Source organism: Peromyscus eremicus, chromosome 8a (genome assembly GCF_949786415.1).
Source record: "Peromyscus eremicus chromosome 8a, PerEre_H2_v1, whole genome shotgun sequence".
Taxonomy (NCBI): Eukaryota; Metazoa; Chordata; class Mammalia; order Rodentia; family Cricetidae; genus Peromyscus; species Peromyscus eremicus.
In genome coordinates, this window is record NC_081423.1 from 36,461,923 (window position 1) to 36,481,044 (window position 19,122).

The following is a 19,122-nucleotide window of genomic DNA, read 5'->3' on the forward strand; positions in this document are numbered from 1 at the left end:
TTGGGAACTTTTTTTTAAGATAACGTCTCAAGTTTTCCAGGTCTAAAACTGACTATGTGGCCAAGCACGACCTTGAACTTGTGACCCTTCCTAATGCTGGGAATATGTCACCAAGTCAGTTTATGTGTTGCTAGGGATTGAATACAGGGCTTCATGCATGCCATCCAAGCACTCTACCTACCACTTGAGCTGCATTCCAGCCCTGGTTATTTAGTCTTGATTTCTTTTTAATGTAATCTGTAGACTTTCTTTTGTATTTTAACATGGTTATTTTCATGTACTTTCTTTGCATTTTTTTCTTCAGATACTTTCAATAAATTTTTTTCACTATGAGAAATATTTGTCTGGACTGAGAGTGTGTGGTAGAGTCAGTGGTAGAGTGCTTACCTAGCATGGGAGAGGGTCTAGTTTTAATTTATTTTATCTTCATTTGTTTTGTGTTATATTCGGTGTTTATTTGTAAATGTTAACTTTAAGATAAAAAGTGAGACCTGTCTTTACTGACCTCTTCTGACTGAGGGTTATAAAATGAGTTTGGAAGAATATTTTGTTTCAAATTATATTAACAGTATATTCTTTTATTTATTTATTTTTTTGTAGACTAGCAAAGAAGATAAGTTATCAAGTCGTATTCAGAGTATGCTTGGAAACTACGATGAAATGAAGGATTACATAGGAGACAGATCTGTACCAAAGCTTGTTGCAATTCCCAAGCCTGCAGTACCAACGACAACTGACGAGAAAGCAAACCCAAATTTTTTTGAACAGAGACATGGAGGCTCTCATCAGAGTAACAAATGGACTCCTGTAGGACCTGCACCCAGCACTTCTCAGTCTCAGAAACGGTCCTCTGGCTTGCAGAGTGGACACAGTAGCCAGCGGACCAGTGCAGGTGGTAGTGGCACTAGTAGCAGTGGCCAGAGGCATGACCGCGACTCCTACAGCAGTAGCCGGAAAAAAGGCCAGCATGGGTCAGAGCACTCCAAATCGCGATCCTCAAGCCCTGGAAAACCCCAGGCTGTTTCTTCATTAAGTTCTAGTCATTCCAGGTCTCATGGGAATGATCACCATAGCAAGGAACATCAGCGCTCCAAATCACCTCGGGACCCTGATGCCAATTGGGATTCTCCTTCCCGTGTCCCTTTTTCAAGTGGGCAGCATTCAAATCAGTCTTTCCCACCTTCTTTGATGTCAAAATCTAGTTCAATGTTACAGAAACCCACTGCCTATGTCCGGCCCATGGATGGACAGGAGTCTGTGGAACCAAAGCTGTCCTCTGAGCACTACGGCAGCCAGTCTCATGGTAATAACATGACTGAGCTGAAGCCCAGCAGCAAAGCCCATCTCACCAAGCTGAAAATACCTTCTCGGCCTTTGGATGTAAGTCTCACACTCCGAGTATTTAGCATTGTGACTGTATAAAGTAATTTGTAGACATTTCGGTGAATCGGAACTGTCTTTTTGCCTTAATAGTAAGACATAAAAATTAAGTTTAAGAAAAAATGATTTAAAGAACAACTCGGGAGTTGACTCCCAAGTAGATATAAAACTTTGCACTTCCTTCTTGGATAATACAGAAAATATCGTTCATAGGTTTTCAAGTATTAAAATGACAAGTTGGGGGCTGGAGAGATGGCTCAATGGTTAAGAGCACTGACTGCTCTTCCAGAAGACCCGGGTTCAATTCCCAGCACCCACATGGCAGTTAGCAACTGTAACTCCAGGGTCTGACACCCTCAAACAGACATATAGGCAAAATAACAATACACATAAAATAAAAATAAATAAATTATATTTAAAAAAATAAAATAAAATGACAAGTCAAGTTATAGACTAAAAGTAAAATTTATTGATAGCTTACACTCCTCTTTTTGGTTTTAAGGGATAGTGTAGTTTGTTTCTTTTTATTTAAAGAGAAAATGAACTTGTCTGTTCTTAGAGTGTTACAAGTAATGCAGGTCATGGTTTATGGGGATAAATGGTGGGACTTTTGAGTCTACAGAAGTGATAATGTTGTATAGTTCTGATGCCTCCTCCTTCCTTTGCTCCAAGCTGAAGGGCTGAGACAGCCACTGTGACTGTGTACAAAAGCTGACATTCAAAATGACCAAAAGAACTAAGCATTCAGAGTGAAATAGCTGAAAGTGTATCTTCATTTACTGAAGTGTCAGAATACAGGTTTCAGCAAAACCTTGTCATATAGGCAAGATTTATTTTATTATTTTATGTTTATGAGTGTCTCACCTGCATGTATATCTTATATACTTTGTATGCCTGGTGTCCATAGAGGAAGGAAGAGAGCCTCGGATCCCCTGGAGCTGGAGTTACGGATGTTGTGAGCTGCCATGTAATTACTTGGCATCAAACCTGGGTCCTTTGGAAGAACAGCCAATACTCTTAACCACTGAGACATTTCCTCAGTTTACAAGGCTTATCTTTTAATGTAGTTTATACAATAAAAAAAGTTAAAAAGACAAAATGCATAGCTCAGAGCTCAGAATATAAGAGGGAATCAAAGTCAAAGAAGATGTTTAAGAACGTTTAGCAATCTTGAGGCAGTAAGATAGTTCAGTTATAAACCTGCTGACTTGAGCTCAGTCCTGGATCCCATAGTGGAAGGAGACAACCAGCTCTTTTTTTTTTTTTTTTTGGTTTTTCGAGACAGGGTTTCTCTGTGTAGCTTTGCGCCTTTCCTGGAACTCACTTGGTAGTCCAGGCTGGCCTCGAACTCACAGAGATCCGCCTGGCTCTGCCTCCCGAGTGCTGGGATTAAAGGCATGCGCCACCACCGCCCGGCCGACAACCAGCTCTTAAGAGTTGTTCTCTGGGCCGGGCGGTGGTGGCGCACGCCTTTAATCCCAGCACTCGGGAGGCAGAGGCAGGCGGATCTCTGTGAGTTCGAGGCCAGCCTGGACTACCAAGTGAGTCCCAGGAAAGGCGCAAAGCTACACAGAGAAACCCTGTCTTGAAAAACCAAAAAAAAAAAAAAAAAAAAAAAAAAAAAGAGTTGTTCTCTGACCTATTCTTTCTCACATGCCCCGCCCATAACATAAACACACAATAATAATAAAATGAAATAAAAAGAATCTTGGGGCCTAAGGAGGTTGATCAGTGGTTCAGAGCACTTGCTGCTCTTACAGAGGATCTGAGTTGCTTCCCAGCACTCAGAAAAGTGGTAATTTGTTCTTCAAATACATCTTTGGAACTAGATTTGGGTTTGGTTTTTTTTTTTTTTTTTTTTTTTTTTTTTTGGTTTTTCGAGACAGGGTTTCTCTGTGTAGCTTTGTGCCTTTCCTGGAACTCACTTGGTAGCCCAGGCTGGCCTCGAACTCACAGAGATCCGCCTGGCTCTGCCTCCTGAGTGCTGGGATTAAAGGCGTGTGCCACCACCGCCCGGCGGTTTTTTGATTTTTAATTATGTCTTAAAATTACCAGTCTACCTTCTATAGTTTATGCAATGCTGTGTAAAATGTCCATTGTGGTCCGTATCTCCAGTCTTTCAATAATGCTCACTTTACTCAGTTTATGTCTCAGTGTCATGTTATATTTTTGTATATGAATAATTGAAATTTTTAGGAAATTTGATCATCTAAAAAAAAATTACGGGCTGGAAAGATGGCTCAGAGGTTAAGAGCACTGCTTGCTCTTCCAAAGGTCCTGAGTTCAATTCCCAGCAACCACATGGTGGCTTACGACCATCTGTAAGGATATCTGGTGCCCTCTTCTGGCCCGCAGAGATACGTGCAGACAGAACACTGTATACATAATAAATAAATAAATCTTTTAAAAAAAATTACATTAAAAAATTGTAGGGCCTAGAGAGATGGTTCAAGGGCCAAGAGCACTGGCTGTTCTTCCAGAAGATCTGGGTTCAGTTCTCAGCACCCATATGGTGTCTCACAGCTGTCTCTAACTCTAGTTCCAAGGTATCAGAATTCCTTCTTCTGGCTTCTATAGGTACTAGGCACTAAAGTAGTTCACAGACCTATGTTTGAGCAAAGCAACTATTTACATAAAATAAAAATAAATAAATCTGGGGTCTTAGAAAGAGGACTCAGTGATTAAGAGCACTGGCTTTTCTTCTAGAGGGAAAGGACCCAGGTTCTATTTTCCTAGTGTCCACACAACGGTTCACAACTGTCTATAACTCCAGTTCTAGGGAACCTAGTGCCCTCCTTTGGCCTTTGCAGGACCAGGCAAGCATATAGCAAGCACCTATATATATGTTCATGCAAAACAGTTAATATACATAAAATAAAAATAAATAAATCTTTTTAGAAATTTTGTATAGGAAAGCTATTTCAAAAGGTCTAGCTAGTGTTGTGACTTAAAATAATGGGATCATAAATAATTCCTCAAATTTTATGTAATTTCTAATAATGTTTTTAATATGTTTAGTAAATACTAAAATTCTAGCAGCAAATTACTTCAAATCTAATGTCTGTTTCTTTTTTCTTTTTTTTTTTTAAGGCATCAGTTTCTGGTGATGTAAGCTGTGTGGATGAAATACTTAAAGTAAGTTCTTTTTAATCATTCTGATCTGTTATTTAATTATGATGACTATATTACCAACTCTTTCATATTCTTAATTACTTCTTAACACAGATTGCTTATGTGTATAACTTGATTATGTCATGTCCATCATAAATAACTGACTTTTCTGAGGTTCTAGTCACATGCTTTGTTTACTGTTTGTAAGTACAATATATTCTAGTTTTAGCTTGAAAAGGGGAAGAAGCCAATTACAACTGCATTTTCTTAGGCTTATGATTTAAAGGCTTAAAAAATCTCAATACTTACCAAGCCATGTTGACAGTAGTTTGGTTTATAATTTACCTGTACATTCTATTCTGATCAGGTACTATAGTAAAAACTATCCTCTGAGTATTGATCTGGAGTGTTTATCAGATAGACACACTTGAAAGTCTACCATGACTAAAAACAGTATATTCCTCTGCTGGAAATAAGGAAAGGGCCAGTTAATGAGTGAGCAACAAGGATTGCTTTTTGCTTCTAAGAGAACAACATCAGTCACATATGACTTTTACTGTTCTTTGGAAGCTACTGAATTCTTTGTCTATACTTGGATTTTATGGCATATTCTTCTGAGCTACCTGTCTTGGCCTATTTCCTATAATCTGTTCCCACCATTTAATCTCCCATTCTTTCCTTTAGCTGCTACAATCTTCCTTTACCATTTTACTGAACCTCCTTTTCTTTTTTTTTTTTTATCTTGAGACAGGGTTTCTCTGTAGTTTTGGAGCCTGTCCTGGAACTCACTCTGTAGACCAGGCTGGCCTCAAATTCAGAGATCCACCTGGCTCTGCCTCCCAAGTGCTGGGATTAAAGCTGCACCACCACACCCAGCTCATACAGAAATAGTAGCAGTAGTGGTAGTAGTAAAAATAATAAACCTTAAGACAGTCTTAATTTTTGTTTCTGCCTTTAAAATCTCTTAGCTGTCCTTTTATAGTGTGTCAAGTCTTCACTTCAGCCCCTGGCCTTCATAACTTCACTGTTTTTGCTAGAAGTTTTCAGTGGCTCTCTAAGAGAGATTGAGATCACTAAAACCACAGTTCTGAGGAAGAATTGAGCATCCAGACACCCCATAGCCAGTCCCCAGAACTCCTGCTTCTGACTGACCAATTTTACCAAACTAGTTTTCCTAAGCCATACTTTTTCTTTTCTTGAAAATAGGGTTTCCTGTTGAGGAGGCTGGCTTCGAACATCTGTCCTCCTTCCTGCCTCACCTTCTCTCTCTCTCTCTCTCTCTCTCTCTCTCTCTCTCTCTCTCTCTCTCTCTCTCTCTCTCTCTCTCTCTCATTTATTTAATGAGTGTCTTGCCTGCATGTATGTGCACTGTGTGTGTGCATTGCCCAAAGAGGTCAGAAGGGGCTGTCAGATCTCCTGGAATTGGAGTTACAGACAGTTGAACCGAGGTACTTTGGAAGAGCAGCCAGTGTTTTTAACCACCACTGAGCCATCTCTTCAGCCCCAATCATTCATATTTTTCACACACACACACACACACACACACACACACACACACGAGAACCTTGTGCATATGAAATGCTTGTGTGTTTGTGTGTGTGTTGTTTTTGTTTTGGGATTTTGTTTTGTTTTTTCATGTGTTTCTCTCTGTGTGTTTGTGTGTTCTAAGGGAACATACACACTTCCCCCTAAAGTTTTAACAACACGAGAACCTTGTGCATATGAAATGCTTGTGTGTTTGTGTGTGTGTTGTTTTTGTTTTGGGATTTTGTTTTGTTTTTTCATGTGTTTCTCTCTGTGTGTTTGTGTGTTCTAAGGGAACATACACACTTCCCCCTAAAGTTTTAACAACACGAGAACCTTGTGCATATGAAATGCTTGTGTGTTTGTGTGTGTGTTGTTTTTGTTTTGGGGTTTTGTTTTGTTTTTTCATGTGTTTCTCTCTGTGTGTTTGTGTGTTCTAAGGGAACATACACACTTCCCCCTAAAGTTTTAACAATATATGGAACTTAAGTGCCTGGAAGACTTTCTTTGTCTCTTTGTTCTTACTAAATGTGTAGCCTACATTTTCTATGTATGAACTTGGCATGTGGCTTTCAGTGTTTTAGTGCCCAGTCAGGTTGATTGTTGGAAAGATTAGCAGTTGAGTATATTTTGGCATTTGATTTGTGAAATGCAATACTAAAAATGTGAGGTGCAGAAGTTTCCATGTTCCCTTCATAGGTTTTTGTTTTCATTCAACTTGTAATCACAGTTTCTAGGAACTCTTTTGTGAACATAGGAAAATAATATAAAAATATTAAAAATATTTACTATCTGTCAAAAATTTGATATCTGTCTAAAAATAATATATGTTTATTGAAAAATTTCAATTGTCAGTGATTCACCTACTATGTGTCAAGTGCTAGTGATGTGGTGGTGATGCTATTGTACTATTTAAGCTGACCTTCCAGGGCTGGGTGTAGGAAACAGTACAAGTATTGTAAGAGGACAGAGAGCAATTACATGCAAGTGGCTAGGTTTTTTTTGGAGGAGGGTTCCTCATTTTTTACTAGTTCTTTGAGAATTTCATATAATGCATTTTGATCATACTCATCCCACAACTCCTTGAAGTTCCACTACCTCTTCCCTACCCACTCAACTTTATGTCCTTTTTTTTTCTTTCTTCTTTTTTTTTTTTTTCCAGGACTGAGGCCCAGGGCCTTGCGCTTGCTAGGCAAGCACTCTACCACTGAGCTAAATCCCCAACCCCTATGTCCTTTATCTTTTTCCCAGCAAGTCCACCTTGTACTGCCCATATACTCTTGAATATGTGACCATCCGCCAGAGTTTGGCTGACCTACCAAGGACTACCACCTTAAGGAAAACTGACTCTCACTCTTGTAGCAGCTAGCTTTTGGTTGTCAACAGCTCTTCAACTAGGGCGGGACTTTAGGCCTACCTCCTTCTCTGCCGTAGGCTTAAAGAGGTTTAGTAGACACTATGTCAACCGCCCTGTTTCTCACCCCTTCTGTCATCTGGTGCCCAAAGTAACTACTGTTGAGCATCCTTCTAGAGGCTTGACTTTTAAAACTTTATTTACCAGCGCATAGACTATGATTTGTGTTTGACAGTAACATGCCATGGACATCATTTCATCTCATAGTTGAATTTCTCATTTTAATGTCTGTCTTGTGTTTCATTGTGTGGATGTCTGCTAATTTGTTTAATCAGTACTATATATTGAATACTAGAGTTGTTAACATTTGGTCTATGAGTCCTTGGAATCTTTATATAATCTAATGCATCTTTATATAACTGTGGTTATAGTCACAGTATAAATTCCTAAGCACCACCAGCTACCTTTTTACCTGATGGTTAAGTTTGAAAAAATATGCGGGAAATAAAATACTCCCTTAATTCTAAGTATTGATACCTCTTTTCCTTGATCCTCTGACATACATTGTTATCCAAATTCACTTGGCCTGGTTTCTTTCCCCTCTTATACAGGGTGTCACATGGCTCAGGCTGCCTTGACTCCTCCTCTCAAGAGCTGAGATTAGAGGCAAATGTAACCATGCCCAGCTATTTATAGCATGATTAGATTGAAGACATTGATTGAAGTCAGACCCAGGGTCTTTCTTATCTATTTCCTTTCTAATATACTTTTGAAATCTCTCTTCTGATCTTCAAAGTGACCAAAATTTTTAATCAGCATGTGGACTCTGTGGTCAGACTTCCTACAGTGAAATTCTTTGTCCAGTATTTACTAATCATGCAACCTTGAATAAAGATGTTGACTTTTGCTTCAGTTTCACATTAAATAAGTTAGGGTAATGATATCTATCTCATGATTTGAAGAAATGATTGACAAGCAAAATATTTAGCATAATTTCTGATCCATTAATGGTAAAGATTAATGTTAGCTGTTTTTCTTATTGTTATCTTCTTCCTTCCATTCCTATAGCAAGATCTTTTTTAGTAGTATTGCATAATATGTGTTTGGGAGGCATGGTGGCTCATGCCTCTACTTTAGCACTCAGGAGGCAGAGGCAGGAGGATCAGCACAGATTTAAGGCCTGTCTGATTTACATAACAAGCTAAGGGAGCCTGAGCTATGGAATCAGACCCTGTTTCAAAAAACAAGCAAACAAACCCATCAGACCTTTGTAACTTTCCACAGATTTTACTGTCCTACCTATATACCCCTTAAAGTCAGAGCGAATTTGTTGTCTTCTGCCCCGCTGCCAGCCCTACTGCCTGCACACAGTTGTGCCTTATTAATGCCCATTGTACTCACTATGCATAGTTTTGGAGGATCAGTCATAAAACCAGTATTTCTAAATACAAAGCTGGTTTTTAGCTGTATAGTTTTGTAACCTTGTCCTGGTTGAAAACAAACTGTAATAATTACATTTCAGGAGATGACGCATTCATGGCCTCCCCCTCTAACGGCTATTCATACACCATGCAAAACAGAACCTTCCAAATTTCCTTTTCCAACTAAGGTAAGTAAATAAAATCTGTCTTTGATAATGTAAGAAAACTCTAAATGGCTCAACTAAAATCACATAAATTCAAAATTGTCTTACCTTTCCCTAGTGGGAAACATAATAAATAAATTTTAAAAAATAAATAATTTTAAGTAGTAGTGATTTCTATGAAGAAATTTTAAACTAATAATAGAATTGAGAACATCTTGAACTGAGAGGGTACTTAAAATTTGGAAGACAATACAGAGAGAGAGAGACAGACAGACAGACAGACAGACATTGATATTTATTGCAAACTTATTATATTCTATTCTGAAGGTGGTTAGAGCTATTCAGGTTGTTTTCTGAGGAGCCTCTCAGAACCTAGCCACAAACATATTTACATACTATGAGAAAAGTCCCTCACACAGCAGTTTTTAGCCCATCTGCAGATTAATTTTTTTAAACGTGAATTTATACTCACACAAATAATATAAAAACACAAGGCTGGATGTGGAACCCCAGTACCATGGAAGCAAAGACAGGAAGATCAGGAGTTTAAGGCCAACCTGGTTGCATTTTCAGAGTTCAAAAATTCTCCCCCAAATAATCAGACAAAAAGATATTCTCATGTGAAAGTTTGTTTAGGACTTCTAATACCAGCCCTTCCCTGGTTCTTGTTCTCTAGCTCATCCAATTTCATGTGTCTTTGCAAACCTTTTCATAAGCACTTGCATGCATGTGTACAAACAAACTCATAAGTGTGGACCCATTCCATATCAATATGCTATTTCTACTCAGATAAATTGTTGTGTTTTTTTTTTTAAAGATTGATTTATTTATTATGTATACAGTGTTCTGTAATCTAGTGTTTGCCCATGGGAAACAGAAGAGGGCTCTAGATCTCACTACGGATAGTTGTGACCCACCATATGGTTGCTGGGGATTGAACTCAGGATCTCTGGCAGAGCAGCCAGTGCTTTTAACCTCTGAGCCATCTCTCCAGCCCCAGATAAATTGTTTTATATCATTAATCTGTCAGCTTATGGTCTGGGAGTTCTTTCCATGTTGTTTACTTAGAGGTATTTAATGTCTTCTAAGTTCATCTAAAGTATGAATTATCTGACTTTACTTAGCCATTTCTCTTTGGTGTTTAATTTACTATCAGTTTTAATTACTGTAATCATTTATTTGTGTGTGTGTGTGTGTGTGTGTGTGTGTGTGTGTGTGTGTGCTGTGAACTGGTTCTTTCCTTCTACCATGTAGGTCCCAGGGGTGGAGCTCAGATTGTCAGGCTGGCAGCAAGTACCTTTATTCACCCAGCCATTTCACCAGCTCTCACTTTTTTTATTGTGTGTGTGTGTTGAGCATGTGTATACATTTGTGTGTGTGTGGGGGGTGCACATCTTGTGCGCTTGGGTGTGAAAGCTAGAGTCTGCATCAATGTCTTCTATTGTTTTCTACTTGATGTTTCTTACTTTTTGAGACAGTGTTTCATGTAGCCCAGACTGACCCTGAACTCGGTGTTGCTTATAGTGATCTTAAACTTCTTTTGTATGTATGCTTGTGTGTGTACACATGTATGTGCAGGTATGTACATCCATTCATGTGTGTAGAGGCTAGAGAGAGACAATTGATGTCCTCCTCCTATTCCTATATGGCTCTCTGCCTTCCTCCCTGGACACAGGCTCTCTCTGAATCTAGAGCTCACTGGTTTTCTGTTAGGCTAGTGGGCAGCAAGCCCCAGTTATTTTACTGTTGTCATTACAGCCATCCTTGTGCGTGTGTGTGTGTGTGTGTGTGTGTGTGTGTGTGTGTGTGTGTGTGTGTTGAGATAGAACCCATGCCTGTGAAAAAAAGCTATCTTCCCTGTTCTTGAGTATATCAGTAGCTTTTTTTTTCTAGTAAGCTTTTAATGAAAATACCAAAATTTCTTTACCTGTTCAGTTGTTAATGAACATATAAGTTACTTTTAGGCTGTTGAAATATCTATAAATGGAGCTGGAGAGATGGCTCAGAGGTTAAGAGCAGTGGCTACTCTTCCAGAGGTCCTGAGTTCAATTCCCAGCAACCACATGGTGGCTCACAACCATCTGTAGTTAGATCTGGTGCCCTCTTCTGGCCTGTCTGCATACATGCAGGTAGAATACTTGTATACATAATAAATAAATCTTTAAAAAAATCTATAAACATTATTGTATATATTGTAGACTTATGTTTTCTTTCTTTTTTGAAACAAAGTTTCTTTGTGTAGTCCTGGCTATCCTAGAACTCATTCTGTAGACCAGGCTGCCCTGGAACTCATAGAGATCCACCTGCCTCTGCCTCCCGAGTGCTGGGACTAAAGGCATGTGCCACCAGCGCCTGGCTGTTTTCTTTTCCCATGGGCAAACACTAGATTATATGGTGAAAAGAATTGCTGAGTCAGCCGGGCGGTGGTGGCGCACGCCTTTAATCCCAGCACTCGGGAGGCAGAGCCAGGCGGATCTCTGTGAGTTCGAGGCCAGTCTGGGCTACCAAGTGAGTTCCAGGAGAGGCACAAAGCTACACAGAGAAACCCTGTCTCGAAAAACCAAAAAAAAAAAAAAAGAATTGCTGAGTCATGCGGTAACCGTGTGTTACCTTTCTAAGAAGCTGATCACTGTTCTCTATGGTAGGTAGTTGTGACACTCCTGCTTTAACCCCCACCCTCTGCCACTCACCAGTGCAAGGTAGTCCACTTGTTCTGTCTGTGCCTCCAGCTTACTGTTTTTGGTCTGTTTGCATTTAGCCATTTTAGCAGAAGTTTTAGAGGTCCATCTTTCTTATTTTAACTTAGAATTCCTTAAAGACTGATGTTGAACTATCTTTTTTCTTATGTTTATTGACTGTTCCTATATAGGTTGAATAATTCTATATATTTGGAGTCAGAAGTGTTTCTGACTTTAGTGTTTTTAAAATACTTTCATATAGGAAATGAGCACTCTGAACTGAAGTATGAACAGAAAATTGATTTATGTTTTATATATACCTTATACACATAGCCTGATGGCAATTTGTTTTTCAAGACAGGGTTTCTCCTGAAATTTGTAGATCAGGCTGGTCTAGAACTTACAGAGATCCGCCTGCCTTTGCCTCCCCAGTGCTGGGTTTAAAGGCGTGCGCCACCACCGCACCGGGCTTTAGTTTCCTGGCGTTTTGACTGTATCCATTATAAAAGGTTAGGTATGTAATTTTCCTAACATTGCGTTGGTCAGGTATTTTGTCACTGCACTAAGAAAAGTCACCAATACATTTAACAAAGATGAGAGTATAAAACCAAGGACTGGCTGGGTGGTGGTGGCACACACCTTTAATCCCAGCACTCTGGAGCAGAGGCGGGCGGATCTCTGTGAGTTCCAGGCCAGCCTGGTCTACAGAGTGAGTTCCAGGACAGCCAGGGCTTTTACACAGAGAAACCCTGTCTTGGGAAAAAAAAAACAAAACAAAACCAATAAATAAATAAATACACAAAACCAAGGATTGAGGCCAAGGAGATGGCTCAGTAGGTGCTTGCCACCAAGCCTGATAACCTGAGTTTGATTCCTGGGACCTACATAATGGAAGAAGAGAACTAATTCCCATGAGTTGTCCTCTTCCCCGCCCCCAACAAGGTTTCTCTGGTTGATTTTTTTAATTTCATCTATTTTTCCCCTAGTTTTTCTTACTTCTACCCTATTTTTTTTATACTTTTTCTTCTGCTTTCATTTACTATTCTTTAAAAAAATTTTTTTTGTTGAAATGGAAAGTAGTATCATTAAACTGTGGTTTTCCTTATTATCTAAATATGCTTCTAAGCAAAGCATCACGAATTTTAATATCCTGTGTTTTAATGACTTCTTTTTTATGGTTTACTTTCAAGATTTTGTTTGCTTATTTGGTTGGTTGGTTGGTTTTTGGTTTTTGTTTTTTTTTTTTCAAGGCAAGGTTTCTCTGTGTATCCCTGGCTGTCCTGAACTCATTCTGTAGACCAGGCTAGCCTCAAATTCACAGAGATCTGCCTGCCTCTGCCTCCCTAGTGCTGGGATTAAAGGCGTGGACCACCACTGCCTGGCTGAAGTATTTTTAAAAAATATTTTATACTTAATATTTGGGACATTTTCCACATATGTTACTGATTTGTGGATTAATTCCATTTGGGTTAGAAAGCATACTTCACATGGCTTGAATCATTTTATATTTATTAAGACCTATTTAATGACCCAGAATATTTTCCCTTTTTGTAAATATTTTCTGTGCACTTGTAAAGAATATATGTTTTGCTGTTGCTGCGTAGAGTATTCTGTGTGTGCCAAGCCAAGTTGATTTAGAGTGCTAGACAAGTTTTCTCTGTTATTTTGTCAGCAGCAGTGGAGCAGGAGCTAGAAAAATAGCTCTGCTTCTGTCTTGTAGCAGCCTGAGTTTTTTTCAGTGACCTGTACTCAGGTGAAGCCAAGATTTTTTTGGCCTTAGAAAGGAATTTCCGTACCAGTCGGAATGAAGCAGAGTTGGACTGTATTAGGAAGAAATTTTAAGTAGATTTAAGCATACACATTAGGAAGAGAGAGACACACTCAGGAAACATAGGGAACACATCCATGAGCATGGTTATAGACTTCTCAAGAGTCTCCCATAAGCTCACATTAGCTGTAGATTGCATTTTGGTGGCTTCTAAAGTTATCCCAGCAGTTGCTAAGGAACGTCAGTGAGATCATAGAGGAGTTCTGGTGATGGATAGGATTTCTGTTGATAAGGTAAACTCCTAGGTCACAAAGATCATATAGGAAATTAAGGTGTTTTTATTATAAAGTTTACAGATTTGTTTGTATGATTTCTAGAAATTTTCACATTTATATCTGTGAATGGAGTATACTCAAAAGTCATATATACCCAGCCCTTAAAAATGGTTCATTGCTCTTTTAACATTTTTATTTGAAAATAGCTCTGCATAAAAGGAATATTATCTCTGTGTAAACAGTCTCAGCAAATGTTAATGGTTCTGATGAAAAATTTCAGCCAGACTCTGGAATGGGGTCTCTTTTCTCATCCCATATTCTCTTAATAGTCTTCGGTCTCCCTTTCCCTATCCCTACCTAACCTCTCATCTTCTATGTCCCAGGCTGGTCTCAGACTCTATATAGCTAAGAATGACCTTGACGGTCTGCTCCTTTTGCCACTGTCTTCCAAGTGTTGGGTTGTATGCCCACCATTCCTGGCTGTTATCTAGAATCAGTATCAAAGATAAAAACACTTCCCCTGCAGCTAGTATTTGTTTTCCTTCTCATTCCTTTCTGTTCATTGAGCTTTCTATCTGGTGCCAGTTCTTTCTGTCCTCCCTAATCCTTCTGTACTTTTTGCTATGTACCTAAAACAAATCTTTAATATTTTTGTGTGTAGGGGCTGATATTATCTTGCTCTATTGTCCAGCCTGGCCCAGAATTCCTGGGCTCAAGTTATCCCCTGCCTCAGCTTCTCAAGGTAGCTGGGACTACTGGCAAGTGCCACACTGCCTGACTGTTTGGTTTGTTTAGATAGGGCCTCACTCTAGAGCCCAGGCTGGCCTGGACCTTGATGTCCTCCTGCCAGTGCCATCCCTGGGATTACAGGTATTACCAAGCTTGGCTTTTCTTTTGTTGTTGTTTTTCCCTTCTGGTTATAGAATTCTAACTTGTAGATGTTTTGGATTGAATAGTCTATATGTATATGTCATTCTTTTCTTGTGCTTGAGGTTTGTTGAGCTTGATATTTGTGATTTGTAGTTTCTATCAAGTTAGGAATACCTTTGCAGTTATTTTCAGTACTCAGGTTCTTTTATGTTTCCTTCCTTTTCCCTGCTTCAAGGACTCCAATTAGTTAATGCAGTTTTCTGTTTTGTTGTTCCATTTTATATTTCTTCTGCTGCAATACCATCAGGTTCTGCTGTTGATCTCTGTTAATGTATTGTGATCTCAGGTAGGGTTTACACATCTAAATCTCTGCTATTTATTTATTTATTTATTTATTTATTTATTTATTTATTTATTTATTTAACATATTAAGTTCTATCCCAAGCATTAGATTTGACAGTCATTCTTGTTGATGATAACCTTTCTAAACAATGTTTTTTGTTTGTTTGTTTGCTTGCTTACTTTTTAGACAGGGTTTTACTATGTAGAAATCCACTTGCCTCTGCTTCCCAAGTGCTAGGATTAAAGATATTTGACACCACACCAATCTACAAACATATCTAATAGAAAGCTAGGACAAAATGACTGCAGCGAGCTACAAAGATACTGGGCGATGGTGGATATATAAAAGAAGATCAAAAAAAAAATTAAAAAAAAAAAGAAGATCAGACGAATATGCTAGTAGCAGAATATTGAGAATGATTTTACAAGAATAGAATATTTAGTCATATTTATATGATGAGCATAATTATGTGGGAAAAGTAGAAATCAACTGATACATGGAATAGAGATGGTAACCTTGGAAAATTTTAAAAGGCTTTGAGATTTGGTACAAATGTAGAAGACAGTAGCTTTTGAATCTGAGCACAACTAGGTCATCCTTTGTTGCAGGAAGAGGCAGAGTCCTTGGGTACAGTTGGGCTAGCATGTTGGATTTTCCAGTTTGAGTCTAGAGGCTATTCACACTTGGCTGCACTTGTTACTTATTACAGTGGCCGCTGGGTAGTTTTCTGGGTGCTGTAGGCAAAACACTACACCATTTAGATACATTCCTCTCTAACTAAAGGAGATGTTTAAATACAACGGGAGGGGCTGGAGAGATGTCTCTGGTTAAGAGCACTGGCTTGCTATCCCAGAGGACCAGATGAAAACCACCTATAATAACTCAGTTCCAGGGGATCCAACACTCTTTTCTGGCCTTTATGGCCTGCAGGCATGCAAATGTTACATAAACATACAAGCAGCCAAAATTCCCATAAACATAAATCAAAAATATTAAAAACAAACAAATCAAAAAAGAAGAGGCTGGGCATGGTGGCACGTGCCTTTATCCCTGCACCTGGGAGTCAGAGGCAGGTGGATCTCTGTAAATTCATGGCCACTCTGGTCTACATAATGAGCTTCCAGGATAGCCAGAGCTACATAGAGAGACCCTGTCTCAAAACAAAAACAAATAAGTAAATAAGAAAGAATAGTGCATGCTTAGCCTAATAGTGCCTGACACATATGGCTAGCTGTTCAACAAATGTTCGTTGACTGAATTCAGGTATAGAGATACACATATCTGTACATATTCAGGTAACATGTATAATATAGTTTAAAGCTTTTTGTGAAGTTCTATTTGCTACTTAGAGTTTGTAGATTAACTGTGTGAGCTCCAGTGACAGGAAAGATGGAGAATGTTGTTACACCCAGGGAATTAGGGATGGCATCCTAGAAGAGATGGTATCAGGTAGAGCGTGAAGAAATAGAGTGCCAGTAAATGAGCACACCAAAATGGCTGTACCACTGATAATTTGAAAGTCATTTGTAAAAACAAGTGGTAGGAAGTTTTATAGTGTGAATCCTAATTGGTCTTAATAATAAAAATCTGGAGCCAGATATCAGGGAAAATGCTAAAAGATCAGAGAGACAAGGGAGCAAGCCACAGCCACCTCTTACCTCGCCAACTCCTCAGCCTGAAAGGAGTGAGCTCCTGTCTCCTCCCACCTTATATTCCTCTCTCCACCCAGCCATATCACTTCCTTTCTCCACCTCCCTAGTGCTGGGATTAAAGGTGTGTGCCTCCAAGTACTGAGATCAAAGGCATGAGATCCCAGGAGGTGGGATTTAAGGTGTGTGCCACCACTGCCTGGCTTCTATGGTTAACTAGTGGCTAGCTGCACACTCTGATCTCCAGGCAAGCTTTATTTGTTAGAGCACAAACAAAATGTCACCATAAAGTTTCAAGTTTAGGAACATATGGGGGGGGGGTGGTTTTAGTGTGTTTTTACTTTGAGACAGAAAGACTACAGACCTACTATCCAGGAACTCACTATGTAGTCCAGGCTGACTTTGAATGCACAAAGATCTACTTGCCTCAGCCGTTTGAATGACAGGATTAACGGGTGTGAGGGGTGGGGAGAGTGGGGGGGTGGGGAGAGGGTGCACCACCATGCCCAGCTTTTTAGTATTTTTATAATTTGCTTAAATGCCCTTGAATTTGTACTAGACTGTTGAATTATGCCTATAATCCCAGTACCCAGGGTCATCCTTGGGTAAATAACAAGTTTGTCAGTGTGAGCTGCCTGAGACCTGCCTCAAACAAAACAAAAACAAAAACTAGCCAGTACACTGCAACCAAAACAGCTGCAGCCAGCACAGCCAGGCATACTCTGTGCACCAGAGCGCCGAGCGCCTGGAAAGGCCAGAACTGGCCCTCCCACTTATCTTCTCCTGAACTTGAATTATAGGCTTGGCATTGTTGTAGATTTTATTAATTTCTTTTTGTTTGTTTGTTTGTTTTATTTTGTTTTGAGACAGGGTTTCTCTGTGTAGTTTTGGTGCCTGTCCTGGTTCTTGCTCTGTAGACCAGACTGGCCTCGAACTCACAGAGATCCGCCTGGCTCTGCCTCCCAAGTGCTGGGATTAAAGGCGTGCACCACCACTGCCAGGCCTTTATTAATATCTTTTTTTGTTTTTTGTTTTGTTTTGTTTTTTGAGACACGGTTTCTCTGTGTAGTCTTGTGCCTTTCCTGGAACTCACTTTGTAGCCCAGGCTGGCCTCGAACTCACAGAGATCCTCCTGCCTCTGCCTCCCGAGTGCTGGGATTAAAGGTGTGCGCTACCACCGCCCGACCTTTATTAATATTTTTAGACAGGGTCTCTCACTATATAGTCCTGGCTGGCCTAGACACTATATAGACCAGGCTGGCTTGGAACTCACAGAGATTCCCCCTACTTCTGCCTCCCAAGAGCTGGAGTTAAAGGTATACATTATGATGCCAGATCTTTATTTTTATAAAATTATTTTTATTTATTGTCAGAGAGCAACTATGGGGAGTTAGTTCTCTTCTTCCACCATCTGGGTCCCAGGGATGGAACTCAGATTGTCAAGCTTGGCAGCAAGCAATTTTACCCACATAGCCATCTTGCTGGCTCTCTAGTCTTGTTTCTTTTCTAACTTTATATGGATGTTTTGTCTGCATATATATCTGTGCCTGTGTACAACATGTTTTTAATGCCCTTAGAGGCTGGAAGAGGACATCAGACCCACTAAAACTGAAGTTACAGACAGTTTGAACTGCCATATCATTGCTGGGAGTCAAACTGCTGAGCCATCTCTCATATACAACAGTAGTGAACTTATATTAAATACTGTGTTTGATACTTAGCACATTATCACTCTGCATCTGTCTATCTATCTATCTATCTATCTATCTATCTATCTATCTATCTGCCTGTCCGTCTATCTATCTGTCTATCTATCTATCTATCTATCTATCTATCTATCTATCTATCTATCTATCTATCTGCCTGTCCGCCTATCTATCTATCTGTCTATCTATCTATCTGTCTGTCTGTCTGTCTATCTATCTATCTATTTGTATTTCTGAGACAAGATTTCTCTGTGTAGTTTTGGTGCCTGTCCTGGATCTTGCTCTGTAGATCAGGCTGGCCTTGAACTCACAGAGATCCGCCTGCCTCTGCCTCCCAAAGAGTGCTGGGATTAAAGGTGTGTGCCACTGCCCGCCTGGCTGCATTTATTTTCATTAGTAGTTGAGTCATTGAGGATAAGGCCTTCATAGGGCTAATAATGTCTTCTCTCTTTTTGTTATTCTGTTTCACTGGTACCTAGATGTTTGAGTGTATATGATGCAAAGGTGGCCTGCAATCCTACCCCTCATTCAAGATTGAGACAGTCAAAGAGTTCAAGGTCATCCTGGATTACCTTGTCTCCAAAAGAAGGTTGAGGGGTTATACCTAGGAAAAACAAAGAATAATGGTACATTGAGTGAAAAATAGGAAAGCCATGATGACACATTAAGACTTGGGTTTGCAAAAAACAAAGTGGAAGTCGTAGTTAAGTGAAAGGGGAGGACACTTCAATAAAGAAGATCCATTACATAGCCATCTGAGATAAAAAATAAAGATAGCCTGAAGGAGATGAGGTAGTTTTGCATTTTGGTGGTGTTTTAGACAGAACGTAGAAATGCTTTGTGACTAGCTGACAGCTGTCAAAGGTGAGAGAAAGGATT

At 39.5% G+C, this 19,122-nt stretch overlaps 1 protein-coding gene across 1 annotated transcript in view; it reads left to right on the forward strand.

Moving 5' to 3' along the window:
• The window catches only part of Aff4 (ALF transcription elongation factor 4), a 70,764-nt gene that overhangs the window by 21,388 nt on the left and 30,254 nt on the right, over positions 1 to 19,122 (forward strand). Inside the window, exons 3-5 of the mRNA XM_059270541.1 lie at positions 601 to 1,380; positions 4,471 to 4,515; positions 8,892 to 8,978. Coding sequence (XP_059126524.1) covers positions 601 to 1,380; positions 4,471 to 4,515; positions 8,892 to 8,978 — 912 coding nt within the window. The remainder of the gene's footprint in view (positions 1 to 600; positions 1,381 to 4,470; positions 4,516 to 8,891; positions 8,979 to 19,122) is intronic.